We start from the raw sequence: 21,933 nt of genomic DNA on the forward strand, positions 1-21,933 counted from the left end.
CAGTTTCTTGACTCATAATATGAGTTATCAGAAGCCTGTCCTTTTCCCTAGTTGGGGATCAGCATAGGTCGTCTTTAATTGTCAGGTGTTAGTTTAGTAGGATTGGAATTTGTTTTCAAATGATTGGATGCTTGCCAATCCAGCAGTTGCTGGGGTCAGTGAAACCCAAATTTTTATTCCATTTCTGTAGTTTTTTTCCTCATTATTATAAGCTGTCCTCCAGCCCTTGTTGGGAACAACAGCATATGAGAAATGTAAAGTGCTCCACCTCAGGACGAGCAACCCCCAGCACACCTACAGATTTGGTGGCACCAAACTGACTAGCACCACAAATAAAAGGGACCTGGGGGTAATAATAGACCGCAGTAAGAATACAAGCCAGCCGTGCGATGCTGTAGCCAGTAGGGCAAATAATACTCTGGCATACATCAATCGATGCATCTTCAGCAAAGCCAAGGAGGTGATTCTTCCGCTCTACTCAGCACTGGTGAGACCGCAGCTGGAGCACTGCATCCAGTTCTGAGCACCACGCTTTAACAAGGACGTGGACAAGCTTAAGAAAGTCCAAAGAAGAGCCGCCCGTATGATCAGAGTCTTACATGGCAAGCCATACAAGGAAAGGCGGAGGGATCTGGGACTCTTCAGTCTGAAGAAAAGGCCAAGAGGGGACCTGGTAGCAGTTTACTGCTACTCTAGGGGAGTACATCACGGGCTCGGTGAGCCACTGTTCACCAGGGCACCTGAGGGAAAAACCAGGAGTAATGGCCACAAACTCCTGGAAGATCGATTCAGGCTCAACATTAGGAAAAGCTTCTTTGCAGTCAGGTTGTCCAGACTGTGGAATAAGCTCCCTCTAGTGGTGGTAGCCCCAGTTATCTTTCCTGCTTGGTGTGGGGGGCCATACTGGATGATCTTCTGAGGTCCCTTGCAGCCTTACAATGTATTAATCTGTGAATCTGGTAATATAAATCTAATAAATAGTGGATGGAGTCATGCAAACACTGACACCAGAAAGTTTTGAGGTACATCCAGGTATAATTTTTCTGCCTAAGCAGCAGGAACTGCAGTCTACAGTAACTGGGTTCTTAAGATATACTTGAGGGTATTATTAATAGTTCTCCGCAATAGTGTGTATGCAACACACGCCAGTTTGATAGCTTGCCTGTGTGAGCTTCCCGTCTACCAAAGTCAAGGCTGAGTCCTATCTAGCTGCTTCAGGAGCACCACAAGAGTACGTTTCCTAATTGCTGACCCTGAGCCCTCTGATTTTTCCTGTCCCTAGTGTGATCCTGTCATTGCCATCTTCCTGGCCTTACTTACAGTATTTCACTCTGAGTCAAGCATGTCTATCTGCGACCCGATACAAGAGATGTCCTCTGCAATTAGGTCCCTCTTAGTGAGACAACTTTCAGTGTTTCATCCTTCTCCCATCTTCCCTATCTAATGAACTTTCATTTAACTTCGAGGATTCCACCTACTATCCTTCAGAGAAGGGCCACTTAATGTGTCCAAATATTCTTGATTTCTCTCCCCCCCCCCACAATTTCTGTTCAGGCATTAGATATCAATATCAGCCTCTTGAAGGCTCAGATCAAGTGTAATATTTGAATAAAGTGCCAGTCCTTAAATGTTGACCTTTTTATTTGTCCTCAGATTCTTGTCTTCTTCCTCAAAGCTTTTAGTGTTCAGTCTTGAGAATCCTCATGCTCACTTTTGGAAGCAGATTCTCCACCAGATACACTGTAAGATACAGACAGGCAGACATACAATTTTTCTTGGGTTTCCAAGTAATTTACCATCACAACAAAATAGTTACTTTACATTGTGTAGACAAGTGTACACGTGGACAGAAATTGTTAGAACAGGGTTATGAAGTCCTCGGTATGTGTTAGAATTACTTTCACCTGCATTTAAGGCAGAAATCCTCTAGGTTGGTCATGCATTTTTTGGTTGCAGCTGGGTGGACACAACAGTCTGTGGTACCTTTTAAAATATTTCAATCCTTACTGGACTGATTTGTGTGATAGTTTTGGTAGTGTAGTCATGTTTGTACTTAACCTCTCTGGTACCTGTTGACTATATAAATTCTGTGTGAAGTTTAATTGTGCACAACAATTTATTACTCGTTCTGTATTTTTTTTAGGGTTCTCTTGCTACTTGCCAATTATCTGAGCCGCTGCTATGGTTCATTTTGAGAGTGTTAGATACCAGTGAAGCGCTGAAAGCATTCCATGATATGGGTAAGTGTATTTTTTGCTCATTACAGCATCTTGTTGAAAAATGTTAAGTCATGATAAATATTTAATAAAATAACACTCAGTCTGCCTGTAAGATCAAATGTAGGTAGGCTAAGTAAGCAAGCTTCTTTGGGCAGATGCAGTATCTTTTATTAAACCAATGGAATAATTGGAAAAAAATTCTTTTCAAGTTTTTTTCTAGCTTTTGGGCACAAGCACCCTTCCTCTGGCATAGGGCATCTGTGCTGTTCTGAGTTCTCCAGTGATCTTGTAGGCCAAGTATGCCTTTGCTTTCTTATTAAACAGTTTCTTTTAGTTCTTCTTGCATCTTATTTTGCTTTACATAGGAGGTGTTCAGCTCATTTGCAACAATATGGTAACCAGCACAAGAGCAATTGTCAACACAGCAAGGAGCATGGTTTCAACTATTATGAAATTTCTTGATTCTGGACCTAGCAAAGCCACAGATAACAGTTTGAAAGCAAGAGCGCTTGCTTCTGAGCCTGATAATGCAGAGGGAATTCACAACTTTGCACCACTGGGTATGTTGTACTTATATATGTCTTTAGCATGAGCTGGCACTGAGAAGTATATAATAAAATATCAATGAAGCAGTGCATCTCCTGACCCTACCCCAAGGTTTTATTGGTTTAGTATCTTAATATTCAAATCAAATGATATTTGTGTTTCCTAGCTTCACTCAGAAAGTAGCTAGTCCTGGGTCTGAGCACACATAGTGTAGGGCCACTGTTACTGAAGAAATTCTGATTTTTATTTTATTTTTTTCATTAAAATGTAACTTATTAAAATGAATTGCTAGTATTATGGAATTGAAGTGTCATCTATGCTCCCTCCAACTTGATTAACAGGACTGGAAGAAACTAGTACAGTATGGATATGTAATTGTAAAAAGTAAGCTTGGTGTGTAGGTGACATGGAGGGTCTACTCACGGGTCTTCTGATCCAGCATTCCAGTAATTACTTAAAGAATAAAGGGTCTCCCTTGTTTAAGTAAAAATAGTGTGTAAATAGCAAGGGCCTTATTTTAACCATATCATTTATGCTCAGGATCACCTTCTTGTCTGTCACAAGATGCCTATTTCTAATGGTCTCAGTAGATTTTTGGGAGTTGTATTTTTCTTGGTATTCCATGAGCCCTTCCCAAGCTATTCTTAAATCAGACTGAGCTAGGAAAGAAATGGTTACTAGTCTTCAGTGTTTCATGGAAGGTAGGCCATAGCAAACAGTTGTCCCCCTTACTCCCTCCCTCCCTCCCCCCCCTTTTTTCTTTTCTTTAAATGAGATTACAGATGTGGTTGATTAACAGCAACTGGACAGATTAGTGATTAAGATTTTAAGAGGTCATTGCACATGATATTAGAAGCTTCTGTTGAGGTAATGCCATATCAAAAAAAAAGCCAAAGGAGTTTGGCTTTCAAGTAGAAGTGGGACTGATCTTCTACTGACAATGTACAGTTGCCTCGTCACATCTTTCACTTCTTGTACCTTCTTCTGAAGTGCCAGTGATGGTACCTCCCCATTTTAGGAAAACAGTATGTCAAAGCAAGTAGGAAGGAGAAGGTCTTTGGCTTCTTTTCTATTTCTGGTCATGTTGCTCTGCTGCACAATTAGAAGAATGTTTTTAGTTTTGAAGTAGTCATCACATGCAACTGAATTGCAACATGCCAGCAAGCCAGGACCAAAAAGTACTTACCTAAATTCAAAACTAGTTATGTAGGGATCTTAATATTGGTCTTTGTTAACTTTCCAAAAGGCCTGAACGACAACCCTGACCAACCTGTCCTTACACCATCAGTTTGAGAGAGAATGTGGGAGCTGTTTTGAGATGCATGGGATCCCACTAAGAATTTTGAGAGAGAGGGAAGGAACAAGCATTAACTTTTTGGACTAGTTTTGTAAAGCAACTTTTAGTTATGTGCATACAGGCATTTAATGCATGTGAAGTCTAAAATCTGTATGTATATAGGAGGTGTATCCCTTTTGTAAAGATGTGGATGCTAGAGCTCTTGAGAAGGATTCAGCACAGGGTTAATGCCATTCCCAGTAGGTGACAGACATGGTATCTAACTAGAGCAAAGGTGTGAGGGGAGAGACGGGTGGGGAAAAGAGGCTGAGGAAGCTTAGGTTCGTTTTTTTAATGGAGCTTAGCTCCAAGTGTTGGCCACTTCTGACTTGGAGCCATGCAGCTTTTCCCTGCCACCCAGGTGAAGTCCCTACTGCTGAAATGCTTCAGAAACCCTCCAGCTCTGGGCCAGATCCTGCTCAGAGGGTGTAGATTGCCAACCCTTGAACGAAACCATTGGTTGTGGTCCTTCTAAATGGACTCCCCACACAACTATTGCATTATCTCTGGCTTAGACTTTGTTGCATGAAAATTTGCATCATTGACTTGCATAAACGGTTTTGCATATTTGTGTGTAACACTTTAATTAAAAGAACAAAAGCTTTTTGGTAACTGCCAAAGTAGTTATTGATAGGGGGAGCATAGTCTAAATTGTCAATAAGTAGTTATTGATAGGGGGAGCATAGTCTAAATTGCAACAGATAGATAATAGAATAATAACATTTCATTGGTAACCTAAATAATGGTATTCTGAATTGATTACAATTAATACAGAAATTGTTGTTCTAAGGTTCAATCACCTCAAGCAGTCCTACTGCCCAACCTGCTGAAGTACTATTGCAGGCCACTCCTCCACACAGAAGAGCTCGGTCTGCTGCATGGTCTTACATCTTTTTACCTGAGGAAGCCTGGTGTGACCTCACAATTCATCTTCCTGCTGCAGTGCTGCTAAAAGAGATACACATCCAACCGCATCTTGCATCCCTTGCAAGTGAGTTGATTTAGTAACATTTGTTCTGAACCGAAACACAGAAGGAATACCACTTTTTGGAGTAGAAGACTTTCCTTAATTAACTGAAAATTAAAGGCTTTAAGAATACCAAATACTAATAAATCCAGCAGTTCACTAATTCTGCTTTCCTTGCCTAAGAATCAAGTGCTACAGTGTTACCTAATTTTTCTAATTTTTGCAAAAAATGTGCCAAAAATGTTCTCAACATCCATCCTACCGTGATGTGTGGTTTATATTGTTAGATAGATAGAAAGAGCCAAAAAAAAGTACACTAGGAAAAATGCACGCTAGGATTGTTATTGGCAAAGTATACCAGTATAACTGGTATGAGTTGTAGGTCAATACAGGTCTGGTGTTAAACCAGTTCCAGGTAGGTAGCGTCCCTTGAATTGTTTTGAAATGAAATACATAAATTTACATTTTGGGCAAGATCAAAGCTTGCAATTAATGCGGATGCTTCTTGTCATACATTATAACAGGTCAAACAGATCGGACAGATTTGTAGTATTCCTTATAAAGTTATATTACCTATAGAAGATTCTGGGCAAGGTGTCTGTTTAGTTGATAAAACATCAGGTTTTTTTGTCAGTTAAACTGGGTACTCAAACTAATATGGTATTTTTTAAAATATTTAATCTTTTACTTTAGCTTGCCCTTCGTCAGTGTCTGTTGAAATAAGTGCAGATGGGGTGAATATGTTACCTTTGTCAACTCCTGTTATCACAAGTGGTCTCACGTACATAAAAATCCAGCTTGTAAAAGCTGAAGTGGCCTCAGCTGTTTGCCTTCGACTCCATCGTCCACGAGATGCTAGTACATTAGGTCTCTCCCAAATTAAATTGTTGGGTCTCACAGCCTTTGGAAACACCTCATCTGCAACAGTCAACAATCCATTTCTTCCTTCTGAAGATCAGGTGTCTAAAACAAGGTATGTTTTTTTTGTATCATTAATCATTGCAAGTTATTAGATGAGTTGCTGGTATTTTTCACCTATTTTATGAAGCTTTTTGCCTCTAAGGCGGCAGTTTCAGCAATTAACTTAATTTACCAAGATTGTCAGCAACACTTTCACATAATCAATTTCAACCTTACAGGGTGCATTTTAACTTTTCTTGAGAACATGGTAATCCCCAAACAAAAGTCTTGTATTTAGGGGGGAAAAAAAAGCCAAACCTCTCTCCCTTGTAACATGGTTAATCTCTGTATTTTAAGAAAAAAGAATATTCTATCAGGGTACAAAGGGTAGAAAAATGTTGTTTCTGAATGCTGCATGTCTCATGCCAGACCTTTTCCAAGTGGTCAGTGGCAGCCTAACTCTGTTCCCGCGAAAGCCAGTGAGAGTTCTGTTGTTATTAGTAGGAGCAGAGGTAACCCAGCAAAGCATCTTCTGAAAATCCTGCTTGTATTCCCATTTTCACTAAATAAAGATCCAAGTTATGTGTTACTGTTATTGTTGCCTTCAGATTAAATGATTCATTCATTTGAGAAAACGTAGGATTACCTGATGAAGCACCAATTTTGCTGAAAGCAAAGGGGAAGGAAAAAACCTTGGAGGGCTGTCTTCAAATAATACATCACTCTTTCCACTAAGCCAGTATTCCACAATCTTTTTAGGCTGTGGGCTGCAATAACCCAGTTTGGATCAGAAGTAGGAAAGCCGGTGCTAGGACCCAGCTGCCACCACCACTTTTCCTTGCAGCACTCCCACTCCCACTTCTCCCAAAAGAGTCACATGTCTGGGTTGGATTAAATGGCTCTGCAGGGTGTTGGTTGCCAGCTGCTGTACTAAGCAATGAGTTAAGCAAGTCTGGACCTACTCATTAATTGTCAGATTTTTTCCTCACTCCAGTAGATTTGCTACAAAGTATATATATCCTTTCATATGTATCTGTTCTTTCTATGAATCTTAAAACAGCTCATACAGTTAAAAAAGAGCATAATGAAACAATTCTGTAAGGGGTTTACCTTTAAAAACTGAGGGGAAAATATGGGGAATGTGATTACTGACTGATCAATATTTAAAAATAATTCTATGACTGAAATAGTTGCACTTGAATTGGAATCACAGTAAACATGTCCTGTTTCATGTGTTAATTTGAAGCCTGCCTCTCAGTACTTATCCCCTCTTCTACTGAGAAAAAAGATACTACAGTTTAGGTTCTACTTACCATGGACCAACCGATACAGTAAAGTCCCACCTGGCTTTACCCCATTAACTGGTAAGCCCGTACCTGTAATGTTATCCAGTTTGAGACCTTTAAGCTGTATTGATTTCCTTATCATGGTACCATATGTGAGGTATGCAAGTTTGTTGTTAACTTGCAACACATCTCATATGGCAATGTCTGAATGCAGAGCCAAACTTTAACAAAAATTTTGGCATTTACTTATGAAAGCCTTTCCCTGTGCATTACAGCTTTCAAATACAAATAATGTGGCAAAATCAAAAGATTTTTTTTTTATTTGCTGTATGGATGCTGCTTCTGTTCAAAGACATGCCTTCCAAATTGCATTTCAGAACTCTACCTCCTTCAGTCAAACTGCATTAAGAAAATGATGAGTATTAAAATATGGTCTTAAATGATTGTATATGATTTCTCGAACACAGTCTCTCGCTATTTCACTCAGATTATTGCTACAGTGCTCATTTTAATACCATTTTATTTTTACTAACTTTCTGTAGTGCTTTCCAGCTATAAATGTCGTTATTTGACTAATAACATGGAGATTGCAATTAAGATGCAGTAGCGAGTTCTTTCTTTTCCTGTCTTTATTTCAGTATTGGATGGTTAAGACTATTGCATCACTGCCTCACTCACATCAGCGATTTAGAAGGAATGATGGCCAGTGCTGCAGCACCCACTGCCAATCTGTTGCAAACATGTGCTGCTTTACTGATGTCACCATACTGTGGGATGCACTCTCCAAACATAGAGGCTGTGCTAGTAAAAATTGGACTTCAGTCCACTAGAATAGGCCTAAAATTGATCGATATTCTTCTAAGAAACTGTTCAGCATCAGGGAGTGATCCTGCAGGTGAGAATGTTGGATCTGTTGGTTTTTTTGTTTGTTTGTTTTTAAATCATTGATTTCTTTAGTAGTTCATATCGGTGTGGATGGCTACAGACTGATGTCACCAAATGAAGCAGATTAGCTGTACTGGGATGTATTGTATCTGGCATAGTTGTTCTGCTTCATAGGATAAAACAGACCTCTCCCATTCTCTACAGGTTAGGCCTCTTCCATTCCTGGCAGCCACCAGGGTCCAGTCCTGCAAGACAGCTCTTGCAGAGATGCTTGTGTCCAGAGAATCTAATTTTGGGTACACACCTACAAGTGGAAAACATGGGTTCCCCTCATTTTCAGAAGCGTGCCTTAAGTAGGCACAGTGGGGCACAGCATCCCAATATACACTGCAGGGGCATGCAGGATTAGGTCCCCAAAGCCCTGGGATCACTGCCTGGGCAGCTGGAGAGTGCAGGCTGCCTGTGTTCTCCTGCCATAAAGTACACAAATGTGCCCACAAATTGTGGCCATCTGATGCGACTAGGGACCTGGTTATCTATTTTCTTGGCCTTTGTGCCACCATAAAAACAATTGTGGCAGTACAAAGACAGCATCTGTTTTCAGCTTAAGTTGTTGATTTAAATTTACAAAATTGTGGTTTGTTTCTGAATTTGGAAGTCACTTTACCACAATTTTTCATAATGCTGTACAACAATAAGGTGGTTTGTATGTCTTAACGGTGCACTTCTTTACTTCAAAAATAAATGTATTTTTAAATTTTAGCCCTTTCTTTAAATTCCTTAACTTTTAAAGGCAGAGATATCTGACTGTTAACCATTATAGACATACAAGATTCATGAAAAATTATAGTAAAGTACAACTTGAAAAAATTAGAATCAAGCCATGATTTTGTAAATTTCAATATATGATGCTCCATTTCTGAATACCAGAGTGATGTCTACCATTTAGTCATACACTAATAAAACAGTGCAACCAAGTGTAAACAAGTATAAACGGACCAAGATAAATGAAATAATATGGTCAGGTTAAACATCTGTATTGGCATATAATTAGGTATGCATATTTGAAATTATTCAAAATGTTGCTGGAAAAACTGTTAGCATGGCATTAATGTGGAGGGTATGTATTGTGATTTATGTACAGGCATGGTTGACTTGTCAGATAGCTTTGCCTTTTAAGTTTAGGAGATTTTATAAGAGGAGCTAAATTAAAAAAAAAAAAAAACCCAGCTAAATATTTTAAAGTGCACAATTAAGACATCCCAACAATTTTTAACTTTTTTCCTCTGTAGTAATACAAAAATACATTGTAATAACTACCTAATGACATACATGTGTGTAGAATGCCTTAGCAACTGACTTTTTCTTTTTGAAGACTAAGGTTTTTTATCTTTTTGCTCATGTTGCTTTGAGACCAATGTTAGGTCTGTTTTGGTGGCTACACCTAGATATTTCAGTGTCTTAAACAGGTTTTGAAGGGCTTTTTTACATTTACCCTCTCCATGAATTTGACTTTGTAATACTTGATGTGTGCAACATCCCCACAATAGCTTTTTTTCCTTTTAAGTTATTTATACCTTTTCCTCACATTAATTCTAAATAAGAAAGACAGGTTACCAAATGGTATTTCCAATTAATTGAATTTACCTGAAAAAACTTGAAATCATTTAATCCTTAAATAGAATTAAGGAGGTCCTTTTGTACTGTTTATTACTAAAAGTGTCAGCTGAGGCTAGTGTCTGGATTTTTTTTCACCAGTAAGTAATTGCTCAGTTTTGAAATGATTGTTGTACCCTAATTTGCTAAATAGAACATAGGTCACAACATGCTGTTTGTGAGCATGGCTGCCCCCTTTCTTTGTTCCTGTTAGAAACATGGCTTTGCTTCATCAGTTAAGGTGATATCCCTGTAGTGAGAGGAAGCGATGAGTGATGCAAGGAGGGAGATGAACAGTATGGAACATTTTTTGCTAGGTGTAACTTGTGGCTTCCATTTCGCTGAAAATAATGGGAGGTAAACATCTTATCGCCTACTCTGGATAAGATCTTCAAAAAACATCTGGATGCTTACCTTGCTGGGGTCATGTGACCCCAGCGGTCTTTCCTGCCCAAGTGGATGGACCTAATGTTCTTGAGAGGTCCCTTCCAGCCCCTAACATCTATGAATCTATTTAGTCTGCAGAAGAGAAGACTGAAGGGGGATTTGATAATAACCTTTAACTACTTAAAGTGTAATTCCAAAGAGGATGGAGCTAGACTGTTCTCAGTGGTGGCAGATGATGGAACAAGGAGGAATTGTTTCAAGTTGCAGCAAGGAGAGTTTAAGTTGGATATTAGGAAAAACTTTCTCACGAGGACAGTGGTGAAGCACTGGAACAGGTTACACAGAGAGGTCATTGAATCTCCAACCTTGGAGATTTTTAAAGCCTGGCTCAACAACACCCTGGCTGGGATGAAATAGTTGGGGATGGTCCTACTTTGAGCAGGGTGTTAGAGTAGATGACCTCTTGAGGTCCCTTTCAGCCATAATTTTCTATGATTCTGTGATCTTCCAAATGGAAGCCTTGGGTTTTGTTTTACTGAGCACAGTGTGATATCACAGTCATGTTGGAAGAGGACACAATTTCATGGACTTTTATGAAGGACATTATTCTTCAGCAGCTAACCAAAAGGAAATTCTGTGAAGGATAGTAGTAAAAATATGCACAGAACATTTTAAAGAGCTTCAGCTATACAGGGGTGTAGGTTGTAGCCGTGTTGGTCTAAGGACATAGGCTGATAAAGTTCTTTGGGTAAATCTGATATCTTTTATTAGACCAATCAGATAGTTGAAAAAGTTATTCTTAGCAAGCTTTCAGACACAAAAGCCCTTGGTCTTCGTTTAATTGTACAGGAAGTTTGAAAATTCACTGAGTAGTCTTCCTGGTTTGGGGGAGGGCATGTAACAGATTTAATCCTTGTTTTATTTAACTGCAAAACTATTTGCTATTAATACTGAATCATGATCCTTGCCTCCATGGTAATTATTTCTCATATAGACTTTTTTAAGCAAAACTATAAATGAGAGTGCTTACTGTTTACTTCTTTCCTGTGTTATGTGCCTCAAGATTTGAATAGCCCTTTACTCTTTGGAAGATTAAATGGCCTGTCATCTGACTCTACAATAGACATTCTGTATCAGCTTGGAACAACCCAGGATCCAGGGACAAAAGATAGGTAAAATAATTTGAATTCTTAATCTATTAAAATACTAAATAATGCATGGTTTCATCTTGTTGTGCCAAACTGAAGTATGTTTAGATCCAGTTGTCTGAAGTATCTTGTAACATAAGGAATCCTTATCTTTTAATCCTACCTAGTTTTGTATTCTTTACAAAGATTGCAGCACCCTTTTATTCTTCTATTTCCATAAGCAGAAATTTATAGGTGTCCAAGCAATTGTTCTTTCATATTGGTCAGGATCTATTCTTTACTCCAGTTGTTTCCTCTGTACTCTGAAACAGCACTGGCATTTGAACAGGTTAAGGTGGTTTTAAAAAAATGTTCCAAGTTGTATTTTGTTAATTATCTGGGTCTTGGGAAAAGTATAAGACTTGTAGTTCATTTTCAATATTATTTTCAAGGAATAGATGGGCATAATTATTGTTTTGGGACAGCAGGTTAATTTCTTTATGCAAGTTAATATGGTTATTTGTCTTTTTTCTGTTATAATATACAATGTTACTCTTGCCTTTTAGAATTCAGGCCTTGCTGAAGTGGGTCAGTGATTCTGCAAGGGTTGCAGCCATGAAAAAAAGTGGTCGAATCAGCTACATCTGTCCAAACAGCTCAACAAGAGAGTATGGTCTTCTGATGCCATCTCCTTCCCATTTGCACTGTGTAGCTGCAATTTTGTGGCATAGCTATGAACTCCTTGTGGAATATGACTTACCAGCAATGCTGGATAGAGATCTCTTTGAGTAAGTAGTGCAAGCAAAATTTTCATGATATGCATTCTATAAATAGATTGTTTTTCATACATCATGACTTTCTTTTTGTTCTTTTCCTAGGGAGTAGTAATGAAATACTAACTTCTCTTGCGCTTAATATTTTGACTCCTGAACAGTTTACTTTGTTGGAGTGAATCCCCCTGGGGACTATAAATAAATAAACCTAGAATGTTATTGATTATAATCGTTTTAAATGGCTTATGACAAAGGACATAAATATATTCATATTGGATATCTAGCAGTCATGAAATATCCAATTAAACTATTCATGTATGTATGTGTAAATAAGTGTTTACAATTCAACATTTGTTTTCATTGTTTTGGCTGTAGTCTGATACACAAAGCAATGCAGAGGTATTCTGTAGCAGCTGCAATATAATAAACCTCCACTATTAACAAAGTTATATTTCCAAAGGAAATAGTTTTGTGTATTTTACCACGAAAACTTTCATTTGTGGTATTTAGTTACTAATTATTTTTTAACCTTGATCCTGAATTTAAAAATAGACAAGTTAGAAGATGTCCTTTCATTTGATAAACAAAGTAATCAGCTGGAGTTCAGCATACTTATGTTTTAAATGATTCCAGCTGCTGATTGTTTTTTTTTTTTAATCGCAGCAAAAATAGCTATCCTTCATGGTTATTTTCAAAATTTGAAACATTATTCAGATGTTCAGTGTGTGAAAAAACAAAAGATATATATTTTTATAATGTTTGGTATCCATTGCAAGATTGAGTGCACACAAGTGTAAAGAAGACATGATAGTTTTGAAAAGTGGGAGAAGGCCAGGCTGTTAGAAAGTTTCCCAGTTGAGAAACATATATTTAATAACTCTGTCTCTTTTGCAGAAATTTATAGTAATCTGGTCAAACCAAAATATTTTAATTACTCTTATATAGACAGACAGTTGGGAAGATAGTTGTCAGATTTTCTGATGTGCACAAACCCAGGCTGTTGGAATTGCATCTGGGAAGCAGCATTTGTTAAAAACAGACCATTTTCACACTTCCTAAGGACCCCGCTACACATACAGGTAAAGGCATGATGGGTTCTAATGTGTAATCCATAAAATCGCACCTTGTTCCATGTCACACGTGCGTAGCAGGAAGTATGATTGCATGGACTGCACATTGGATCCTGTCACACCTTGTAGCTGGTGCAAGGGAGCCAAAGACTAGTCTCCTCCTGCACTGGGTAAGGCATGATCAATTGGTTAATCGCACTTGAAGCCTAACATGTAGATAGGGCCTAAGTTGCATTCTTAATTATATAGTACTAAAACAGTAGGAAGTGTGGTTTTGGGGATTTGGTTTAAATTATAGTGGGCAATAATCAGACAAAGGTTGGCTAGCATCTCTAGCTGTTCAGGATAAAAATATATATTTTCTTTAATTATTAAATGCCACACAACTTTGGGTAATGCATTACTGCATTATTGCTTTTAGTAAGGGAAAGGATGTAAGCAGAAAAAACTTCTGTTAGTTCCTGTAACTAAGCATGATTTCCTTTCTTTCATTTCAGTGATTTCTTTAAGTGATCTCAAAACACTTAAGAGAAATTTTTTTGGTTTTTTGCTAGTTGGCCCATTATTTTATCCCATTGTAATAATCAAGTGATTATGACAGAGTAGCATTTATGGCCAAGTACTGTAGGTCCTGGATTGGCTAAACCATCTGGATGCTGATCATCACCTCAGTCTTACATACTGGGTGAGCAGTCTTACCTAGACTCTACATGAGCTTCTGCTCTGTCTTGATTTAGCTGTGGTGGCAGAGTCTAGTAATGGAGGCACAGCATATGCTTGCAAGTGGCTACTTCCTACTAACATAAACAATCGCCAAACAATAGAAGCTAGAAACTGATTTCTTTTCCTTCCCCCCCTTCCTCCCCTCCCCCCCCCCAAGTCCTAGGGAGCATAAATATGCTAAAACACTTTATAGTGCAGACCAGGTTTTCAAACTACAAGTTCCCCCAGAGTTCTTCAGGGCTCTTCCCCTCTACTTCCTGTCCTCTTAATTTCAGAAAGGTATTTGAGAGGCTTTTGTGGCTTTTCCATTCTTTTCCATTCATAATGGGGAGAGAGATTTGTGTAGAACATACTTAGTTCCATACCTGTATTCAGAGCTGAACAGAGCAAGCCCCTGTATCTGTAAAGGTGCCCTGGAAGTGCAGTTGCTTGCAGATTATGCTCCTTTGTTCACCTTGGGGGAGCTACTCAAGATTAAAAATGAGATCTGGAGGAAACCAGACTTCTCTAGGGTTAAAAAAAGTTCCAACAGATCAGTGTAGTTAAAATTAGGATGAAGGTTCTCTCTTATTACAGTTATAATCTTCAGAGGAAACTTTCTGACTTAATTGGTCCAGAAATGTATTGGAGCATAATCATTGAAGCATTGCCACCGGCGATCCCTTCATTTTGAATGCAAGCCTTGTTAAATGTCCTTCTGCTAATCCTTAGTTTCTAGGATGCTCATGAAGGTAGAAGCAGAAATTGTAGCCAGGCTGTGGAGCCAAAGAGCTGATTTATGATTCAATTTAGATGGCACATTCTTTGGAGCAATTCCTTGTCCTGGTAACACTTTACAAAAGATGATACACGAGACCACTCTCTTTCTTCATAAGCCCAGATTTATGATAAATTTAGCCCTCCCTGAAATTTTATTTGCTTAAAAGTTGAAAGGTATATGCTAGAAAGGTTGGCCTTCCCCATTCAGGAAGGACTTTTGATAAAATCTGTGCCGTGTTTTATGAGGCATCATAGAACTGGGTGTCAGCATCCCTTTTTATCTGCATTTCTAGGAACTTTGGATTTCATGCTCAGAGATTATTGTTTGGCTTGAGCTTTAAGTTAATGGTAACTTTACTTTTTAATGTCATAATGCTCTTAATTTTAATGCTATTGTGGAAACTGAGCATAGAAAGAGCTGGTCATGTTCCTGTGGTTTAGGTTGCTTAAAACTCTGCCTATAAAATATGTTTGCTGTCTTTTTTGGGAACACCTCACATGCTTTCAGCAAACCTTTGAAAGGTAGCAGGTAGAAAACCCTGTCAAAGAAGTGCTTTCTCTTTGTCCCTTGAAATTGTGTTCAGATTTGGAAGAGAACCTTTGAAAAATGCTATTTTCCTTCAGTTATTTGTGTTGTCAGCAAATGCTGACAGCATGCTGATACAACTGTACATCTGTCTCAGGTAATTGTAGTCACCATCACTGTAGTATCTGCACTTCCCTCGTGGTGTGCTTATGAGGTACAAAAGTGCTATCATTCCTTTTTTTTAACGTATTGAAAATTGAGACAATGTTATTAAGAGTAATTTTTCTGTCACTGCAGTAGTAAGGTGGCAGTGTGTGGTTTTTCCCTTGCTACTTTTTACCTGTGACAAGTTGTAGCGTGGAGTGGTTTATGGGATTCTGTTCACCCATGCTGTGTGGTAGGAATGGATACTTTTAGTGAAATGGTTGTTTGGGAATACAGGGAACTGGACTCTGGCTCAGGAGGCCTTCCAGTCTTGTGCTGATTAAGGATCTGTCTGCATGGCCTCTCTCTCAACCCCAGGACCACTGCCAGGAAAATAAGCCATCCTCTGCTCACTACCTTCAAGCATACTAGAGAACAGTAATCGGGCAGAACAGAGGGGTTGGAAATGGCCTCAAGCAGTTAAGCTCAGAATTAAGTGCAGTCTTACTCCACTCAACTCTTAAGGTGTGCTGCACTCAAGGCCACTCTCAAGGTGTCTGTTGTGCCTAACTGCTGCTCTCCATTGTACCCAAGTGGACCCTGCATTGTCATGGGGATCCAAGAGTTAGGAGGACACAGACATGCCCTAAATCAGTGTTTCCTGAAGAATGGGGCACAATCCTGTGGGGGTTAACAAAGTTGGACAGAGTGGCCATCAGCTGGAGGGAGGGGGGCAAAAGCAAAGGAAGGATGGGCACAGGAGTGGAAAACTTATTGCGATGGGGTGAAAACCCACCAGCACTAGAAAACACTGCCTTAAGTGACATTCCCAAACTTTTGCCAGGAAGCCAGGAGGAGGGAGAATGGAACTCATTTCCCAAGGTCAAGACTAACATCCTAACAGTACAGTAGTCCTTCCCCCCACTTCTGCTCAAAGATTGGGCCCATGCTGCAGCAATACTCAGTGTGCTGGGGATACGAGTGGACTCTCTGCGATGGGAAGTAGTGGGAAAGAACCAGTCTAAGCTGCCCCAGGCCCTACAAATTGCTTCAGTGGCCCACTTAGTTGAGGTTGAGTTTCCTGCTGCTGCCAGTTAATGTCTTGCCGCTCCAGTTGTGTTCCGTGCCGACCATCCAAGATTCAAGCACCATCAGCGAAGAATGATGTTGGATGTAGGGGATTAGCTTTGCGTAATAACATTTGTTTTTATTACTTACCGTTTTTCATTTGCAAAGTCGAGCATTCAAGTGTCAGATTTGTGATTGTCCATGAAAGTTTATGTTGGCCCTCTTGTGCTTATTCATTATGATGATGTTTAATTACATGGCGACATGCTGTTTCCCCCGCATGACTTAAATCGGTGGCTGATAAATAGACATTAAAACTGTGAAATAATACAGATATTAAATTTTGATTCATTGGTCAGCTAGGTCCCTGCTGAAACCAAGGAAATGGACAATTAATGTAAATGCTTGAATAATCTTGAAAGACTACACACTGATAGAGTTTTTGCGTTTTTTATAAAGCCTGTCAGATTTGTGCAAACATGCTTGTGTTGGTCAAACCCTTCCTGTATATGGCTTTCATCCACCATACTTTCTAATAGCTGAAATGGCTGTCGGAGTTCTGGATATTTCACCTGTCATGATACATACATTAGTAATTATTTCTCTTGTAACTAGCACCATATTTCCTATTCATGCAGTTAAAAAAAAAAAAAAAAAAAGTTCATAACAAAACAACATTTTTAGTGTGTGTGAAAAGGATTTAATTTCAGATTATAGTAATAAAAATGACTTGCCTTCTAAAAAAATAAAATAAAAGTTACTGTGTATTTTTTCTCAGTGCTCTATATGCTGTCATCTTTTTCTTTTTTGAAAGTTTTGGGTTACTTTTAATTAATTCCAACCTAAACTTATTCTTATTTTTTCCTGTGGCTTATTTTTCCACTCATTTTCTTTTCTCATTCTTCTTTTCCATACTAATGTTTTGACTTTGGTGTATGGATCAACTTTATTTTTAATGTATCAGACAATCAGATAGCAAATGATCATTTCTGTTGATTTATTAAGAAACTACGCAGTGTACCTCTGGACTGGGGACATTCTAGATGCCCTGGCAAAACCTCTCCTCTCTCCCAACCTGTCACAGATCATTCATACTGATAAACCAACTTTTGGCCTATCAGAGGTCACTGCTGTGCCAACATGTTTAGTGATTTTTTTATCGGTATTGTTTTATGTATCCAAACACTCAGTTACTAAGCGGGCTTCCCCTCTGAACAGAATGCTTAACACCTGGTTGTTTCTCTTGCTCAGGATAAATACAAAGCTAGTCTTTGGTCTGGGGCACAATGGTGAGCTCTTACTTTAATTTTAAGTTATGGAGAGCTGTGAAGTAGGTTCTGAGATCGCTTCATTTCAATAACCTGGGTATGCCATGGTAGTATAAAACCCATTTAACCCAGAAAGCTATGCTTTTAAAGTATTTTATCTACTTCGAACTAATTAAAGTTATTTAATAGTACATTCTGAAGTATAAATGGAGTTTTCAAAAGTAGCTAAATAACATTGGGGTGTAAGTTCCACTGTTTTCCTTTAACTAAAGGAATAGGAATTTTTGAGTGGTTCTGAAGAATGCCTCTGTACATGTGTGTGTTTTAACTTCATACCCTGTGCTTGGTTGCTATTCTTATCAGAAGAGAATTGAAAATGAGGATGCATTAAGGTAACATTAAGCTGTTTGTCATTATGTTTCATTTTTTCTGTACTACAAAGTCTTCAGATGGAACTTTTAATAGAGCAAATTTAAGCTGCTTTAGAACATTTATAAAGTATTTTGTAATTAAGTTTTCTAAATTTTCAAAGTGACTTTCAAAGTTGGGTAAACATACCATTTTCTTCAGCTTGTCAACCTTAGACTCAGGCCATTTTGTTCAAGACTGCATGAAATAAATTTGGACCCTATGGCCCCTTCTACATGTTACAAGTATTTAGCCAGTGACTCTGGATCCCAATAGCACAGGGGCCCAGCATCCCACAGCTGTAGATACTGGGTGCGAGGGACCCAATTGGTTCCTGGCAGCTGGGGTTGTGGGGCACCCCCACACCTGGGAGCCCCTCAACTCAGGGAGCTCCCAGTTGCAGAACTTGCTTCTTGCCAATGCAGGGGGAGCTTGGGATTGGGCTCCCACTGCACTGGGAATAAGGTGTGATGGGATCTAATGTGTGATTCCCACAATTGCATCTCTTGCCATGCACATGTGACATGGCAGAAGGCATGATTGTGTGAATTGCATATTAGATCCCACTGCATCTTTACCTGCACATGTAGAATGGGCCTATTATTTATAAACTGATAAATCTGATAGATTGCTAATGCCTTAAGTATGTTGCAGTATAATGAAACAAATTCAAATATAATGATGAAGAAAAACGTTTTGATGCAATGATGCAGCAATTTCAAGTAGGCAACCTGTTATAAAAAATGTTATAAAACCCACTGGATGATCTTATTGTTATCTTGCAATAATCTTATTGTTATCTTGCAATAATGTTAAATTAATATTTAATATTTGAATCACATTTTTATGAATGAATGCAAAAGTGAGTGGCAGATTACCTGTTTTGACATGGCGCTCTCTTTCCTTCCTCCAGGTCATTGTTTAACTGGTCCATGTCTCTTCCCTGCAACATGGTCTTGAAAAAAGCTGTTGACAGTTTGCTTTGCTCAATGTGCCACATACACCCAAATTATTTTTCCTTACTCATGGGCTGGATGGGTATTACCCCTCCCCCAGTGCAGTGTCAACATAGACTGTCCATGACTGATGACAGCAAAAAACAGGATCTTAGTTCATCTTTAACAGATGACTCTAAAAACGCACAAGCACCTCTTGCACTAACAGAATCTCACCTGGCTACCCTTGCTGCTTCATCTCAGTCTCCTGAAGCTATCAAGCAACTACTGGACTCAGGTTTGCCCTCTCTGCTTGTCAGAAGCCTTGCTAGTTTCTGCTTTAACCATACTTCCAGCTCTGACTTTACTGCTCAATCAACAGATATTACCCAGGAAAGACTCAGGAGGCATCATGTTCCACAGCACTTTAATAAAATGCCCATCACGGCAGACCTGGTTGCTCCTGTTCTCAGGTTTTTGACAGAGGTTGGCAATAGCCACATCATGAAGGATTGGTTGGGTGGTTCTGAAGTCAACCCACTGTGGACAGCACTTTTATTTCTGTTGTGCCATTCTGGTGCTACTTCTGGAGGACATAATGTGGCAACACAACAGGCCAGTGCAAGATCTACTTTGCTTTCTTCAGCTGCAGCGACAAGATTGACCACTCAGCAAAGGACAGCAATTGAAAATGCAACTGTTGCTTTCTTCTTGCAATGCATTTCCTGCCATCCTAATAACCAGAGGTTGATGGCACAGGTAAAAGTGCAGAATCGTAATGTATGGCCCTTTTAAAAAAAAAAAAAAAAAAAGAGTATAAATTTGGTATGTATAACTATTAAAAACATTAGCTTTTGTAGTTTTATTAAATTATTCACAGCTCATTTGGAACTTTGCTTCTGTAATAAATCACCGGCAGAGAAAGTTTCGCACTATAAAAATGTGAGCATGTTGGGCTTGCTGTTTGAAAAATAGATTAATTGCTGGGCTCACCAGTATAACCATTCAGTGTGGCACATGGGCTCTATCTTTGTCACGTTAAAGTGCAGGTTTAGTCAGGCAACTAAGAATAGTGTCTTTTTCTGTGTTTTGTTTCCAAATGAAATTGCTCAGCATCAAGTGTCTCAATCGGAGCCTTGAAAAGCAAGTGCTTTCCTCTCTCACTATTGATTAAATCAGGTTTTTCCTGAGATGCCTGTGCCATCTGATTACTTTCATCATGCTTCATAGGCAAGAAAGCAGAATGTGGCCTCGTATCTGAAATTCAGTTAGTGTGTGAGGGGAGAAAATTCACTTACTTCCATTTTACGGTATGTCTACAAAGCACAGTTCAGCATTGTGCAGAGATACCCAGGTCAGTTCTAAACAAGCTAGCTAGGTACCAGAAGCAGCATAATTGACACTGGCTCAGGGAATTAGGTCTGCAGAGAAGCTGGTCTCATTAGTCTCAGTATGGTGCTATACCATAGTATAGTGGTTTAGGATCGGGGTACTACAAGTCCAACTGCCCACCCCTGGTGAATGGCCCCTCTGCAATGAGGTAAGTAAGCACAGTAATATATAATGTAGGTTTTGGGTGCCCCTCAATTCACAGAAGTGATGAAAGGGGTGCCTCAAGTCCAGTGAGGTTGAGAACCACTCTCTGGTACCTTAACTAGTTAATTTAGAGAGAGCTTGCATATCTCTGCTCAGCTCTGCATTGTGTTGTGCAGATTTATCTGTTGCTGCTGCTTCTGTAAAGCTAACGGAAGTAAAGCTGCTTTTTTTTGTCCCTACATGGAAATGGAATAAATACATTCTGGGACTGTAAAGCAAGGTAGGAGAGGGGGCATTCATTACTATTTAAATTCCTGTATGGAGTAAAAAATAATTACTCATCAAATTCCCGATGCAAAAAGTTAATTACTTTGTTCCCTTTTTTAGACATCTTTGATCTTGGGAACCATGCATTAGGTTACCGTTCTCTTCTACTTTTGACTATTATAAATTGACTACCATAAATTGAAAAATGAGCTTTAAACTCTGATTTGAAAGATAAGTGGAAGATAAATCCTAGTGACTGAACTGTTTTGCCAATGGAGAGCAATAATTCATAACTGTATACATAGTAAAATTTTATGTTATTTTGTATTCACAGGTTCTGTGTGAATTGTTCCAGTCATCCCCTCAACGAGGGACCCTCCCAACTTCTGGAAACATTTCAGGGTTTATTAGAAGGCTTTTTTTGCAGTTGATGCTGGAGGATGAAAAAGTGACCTTGTTCCTTCAATCCCCCTGCCCAGTAGGTTGTTTGGTTTTTTTTGTTTGTTTGTTTTTTAATCCATCTCTGACATGAACATCAATTAGTTTTAGTTATACGTTGTTTGTAAATACATTCCCATACTGGGATCTGCATCTTCCGAAAACAGAACTACAGCTTGCCTTCAGGATTGCAGGATTCGAACAATCCGCTCTTTAGGTAGTGAAGGGACAAGGGAGAAAGCTGTGCAAGTTTTTTCCCCCCTTTCCTTCCCATATTTTTAACTTGCTGTTTCACTGTGTGGTAGGTTTAGCATTTAAAACTGCTTTTAATTTTGGATACTACAGTGTGACTGCAGTCACAATGAAAGTTTCTGGCTAAAAAGGTAAAAAGAAGTTGTAAGAACAAAAACATAATTGGTTTGCCCATTAAAAAACAGTAAATTACAGACTTACCTAGAATGGAAGATTTGCTGGTATCATCAATAACCAAAGAGCTGAAGCTGTTGGTGGAATCAGTTTTTATTGGAGGCAAGGCACTGGAGTTGTAAACTGTTTTTAGAAGCTTAATTTGCTATAATCTGGAACCTCTAGAGAGCAGACATGACACAGAATTACATGGTTCCTTTGCAATTAGCTGATTTTTGTGTGTATGTGTGTGTTCAGTGTTGAATTTATTTTATGATTCTCTGTCATTCTAACTGCAGTAGAT

The 21,933-nt window shown here is 38.9% G+C and overlaps 1 protein-coding gene across 6 annotated transcripts in view; it reads left to right on the forward strand.

Moving 5' to 3' along the window:
• Positions 1-21,933, forward strand: part of BIRC6 (baculoviral IAP repeat containing 6) — a 312,653-nt gene that overhangs the window by 153,575 nt on the left and 137,145 nt on the right. For 5 of the 6 annotated variants that reach the window (XM_090045546.1, XM_090045538.1, XM_090045571.1 and 2 more), the window contains exons 48-56: positions 2,144-2,240; positions 2,585-2,779; positions 4,892-5,092; positions 5,762-6,041; positions 7,893-8,149; positions 11,246-11,354; positions 11,876-12,097; positions 18,962-19,742; positions 21,121-21,264. In XM_090045546.1, coding sequence (XP_089901672.1) covers positions 2,144-2,240; positions 2,585-2,779; positions 4,892-5,092; positions 5,762-6,041; positions 7,893-8,149; positions 11,246-11,354; positions 11,876-12,097; positions 18,962-19,742; positions 21,121-21,264 — 2,286 coding nt within the window. The remainder of the gene's footprint in view (positions 1-2,143; positions 2,241-2,584; positions 2,780-4,891; positions 5,093-5,761; positions 6,042-7,892; positions 8,150-11,245; positions 11,355-11,875; positions 12,098-18,961; positions 19,743-21,120; positions 21,265-21,933) is intronic. The other variant, XM_090045562.1, reaches the window with a different exon arrangement.

The sequence above is a fragment of the Crocodylus siamensis genome, chromosome 1 (genome assembly GCF_052110815.1).
Source record: "Crocodylus siamensis isolate JL-2025a chromosome 1, ASM5211081v1, whole genome shotgun sequence".
Taxonomy (NCBI): Eukaryota; Metazoa; Chordata; order Crocodylia; family Crocodylidae; genus Crocodylus; species Crocodylus siamensis.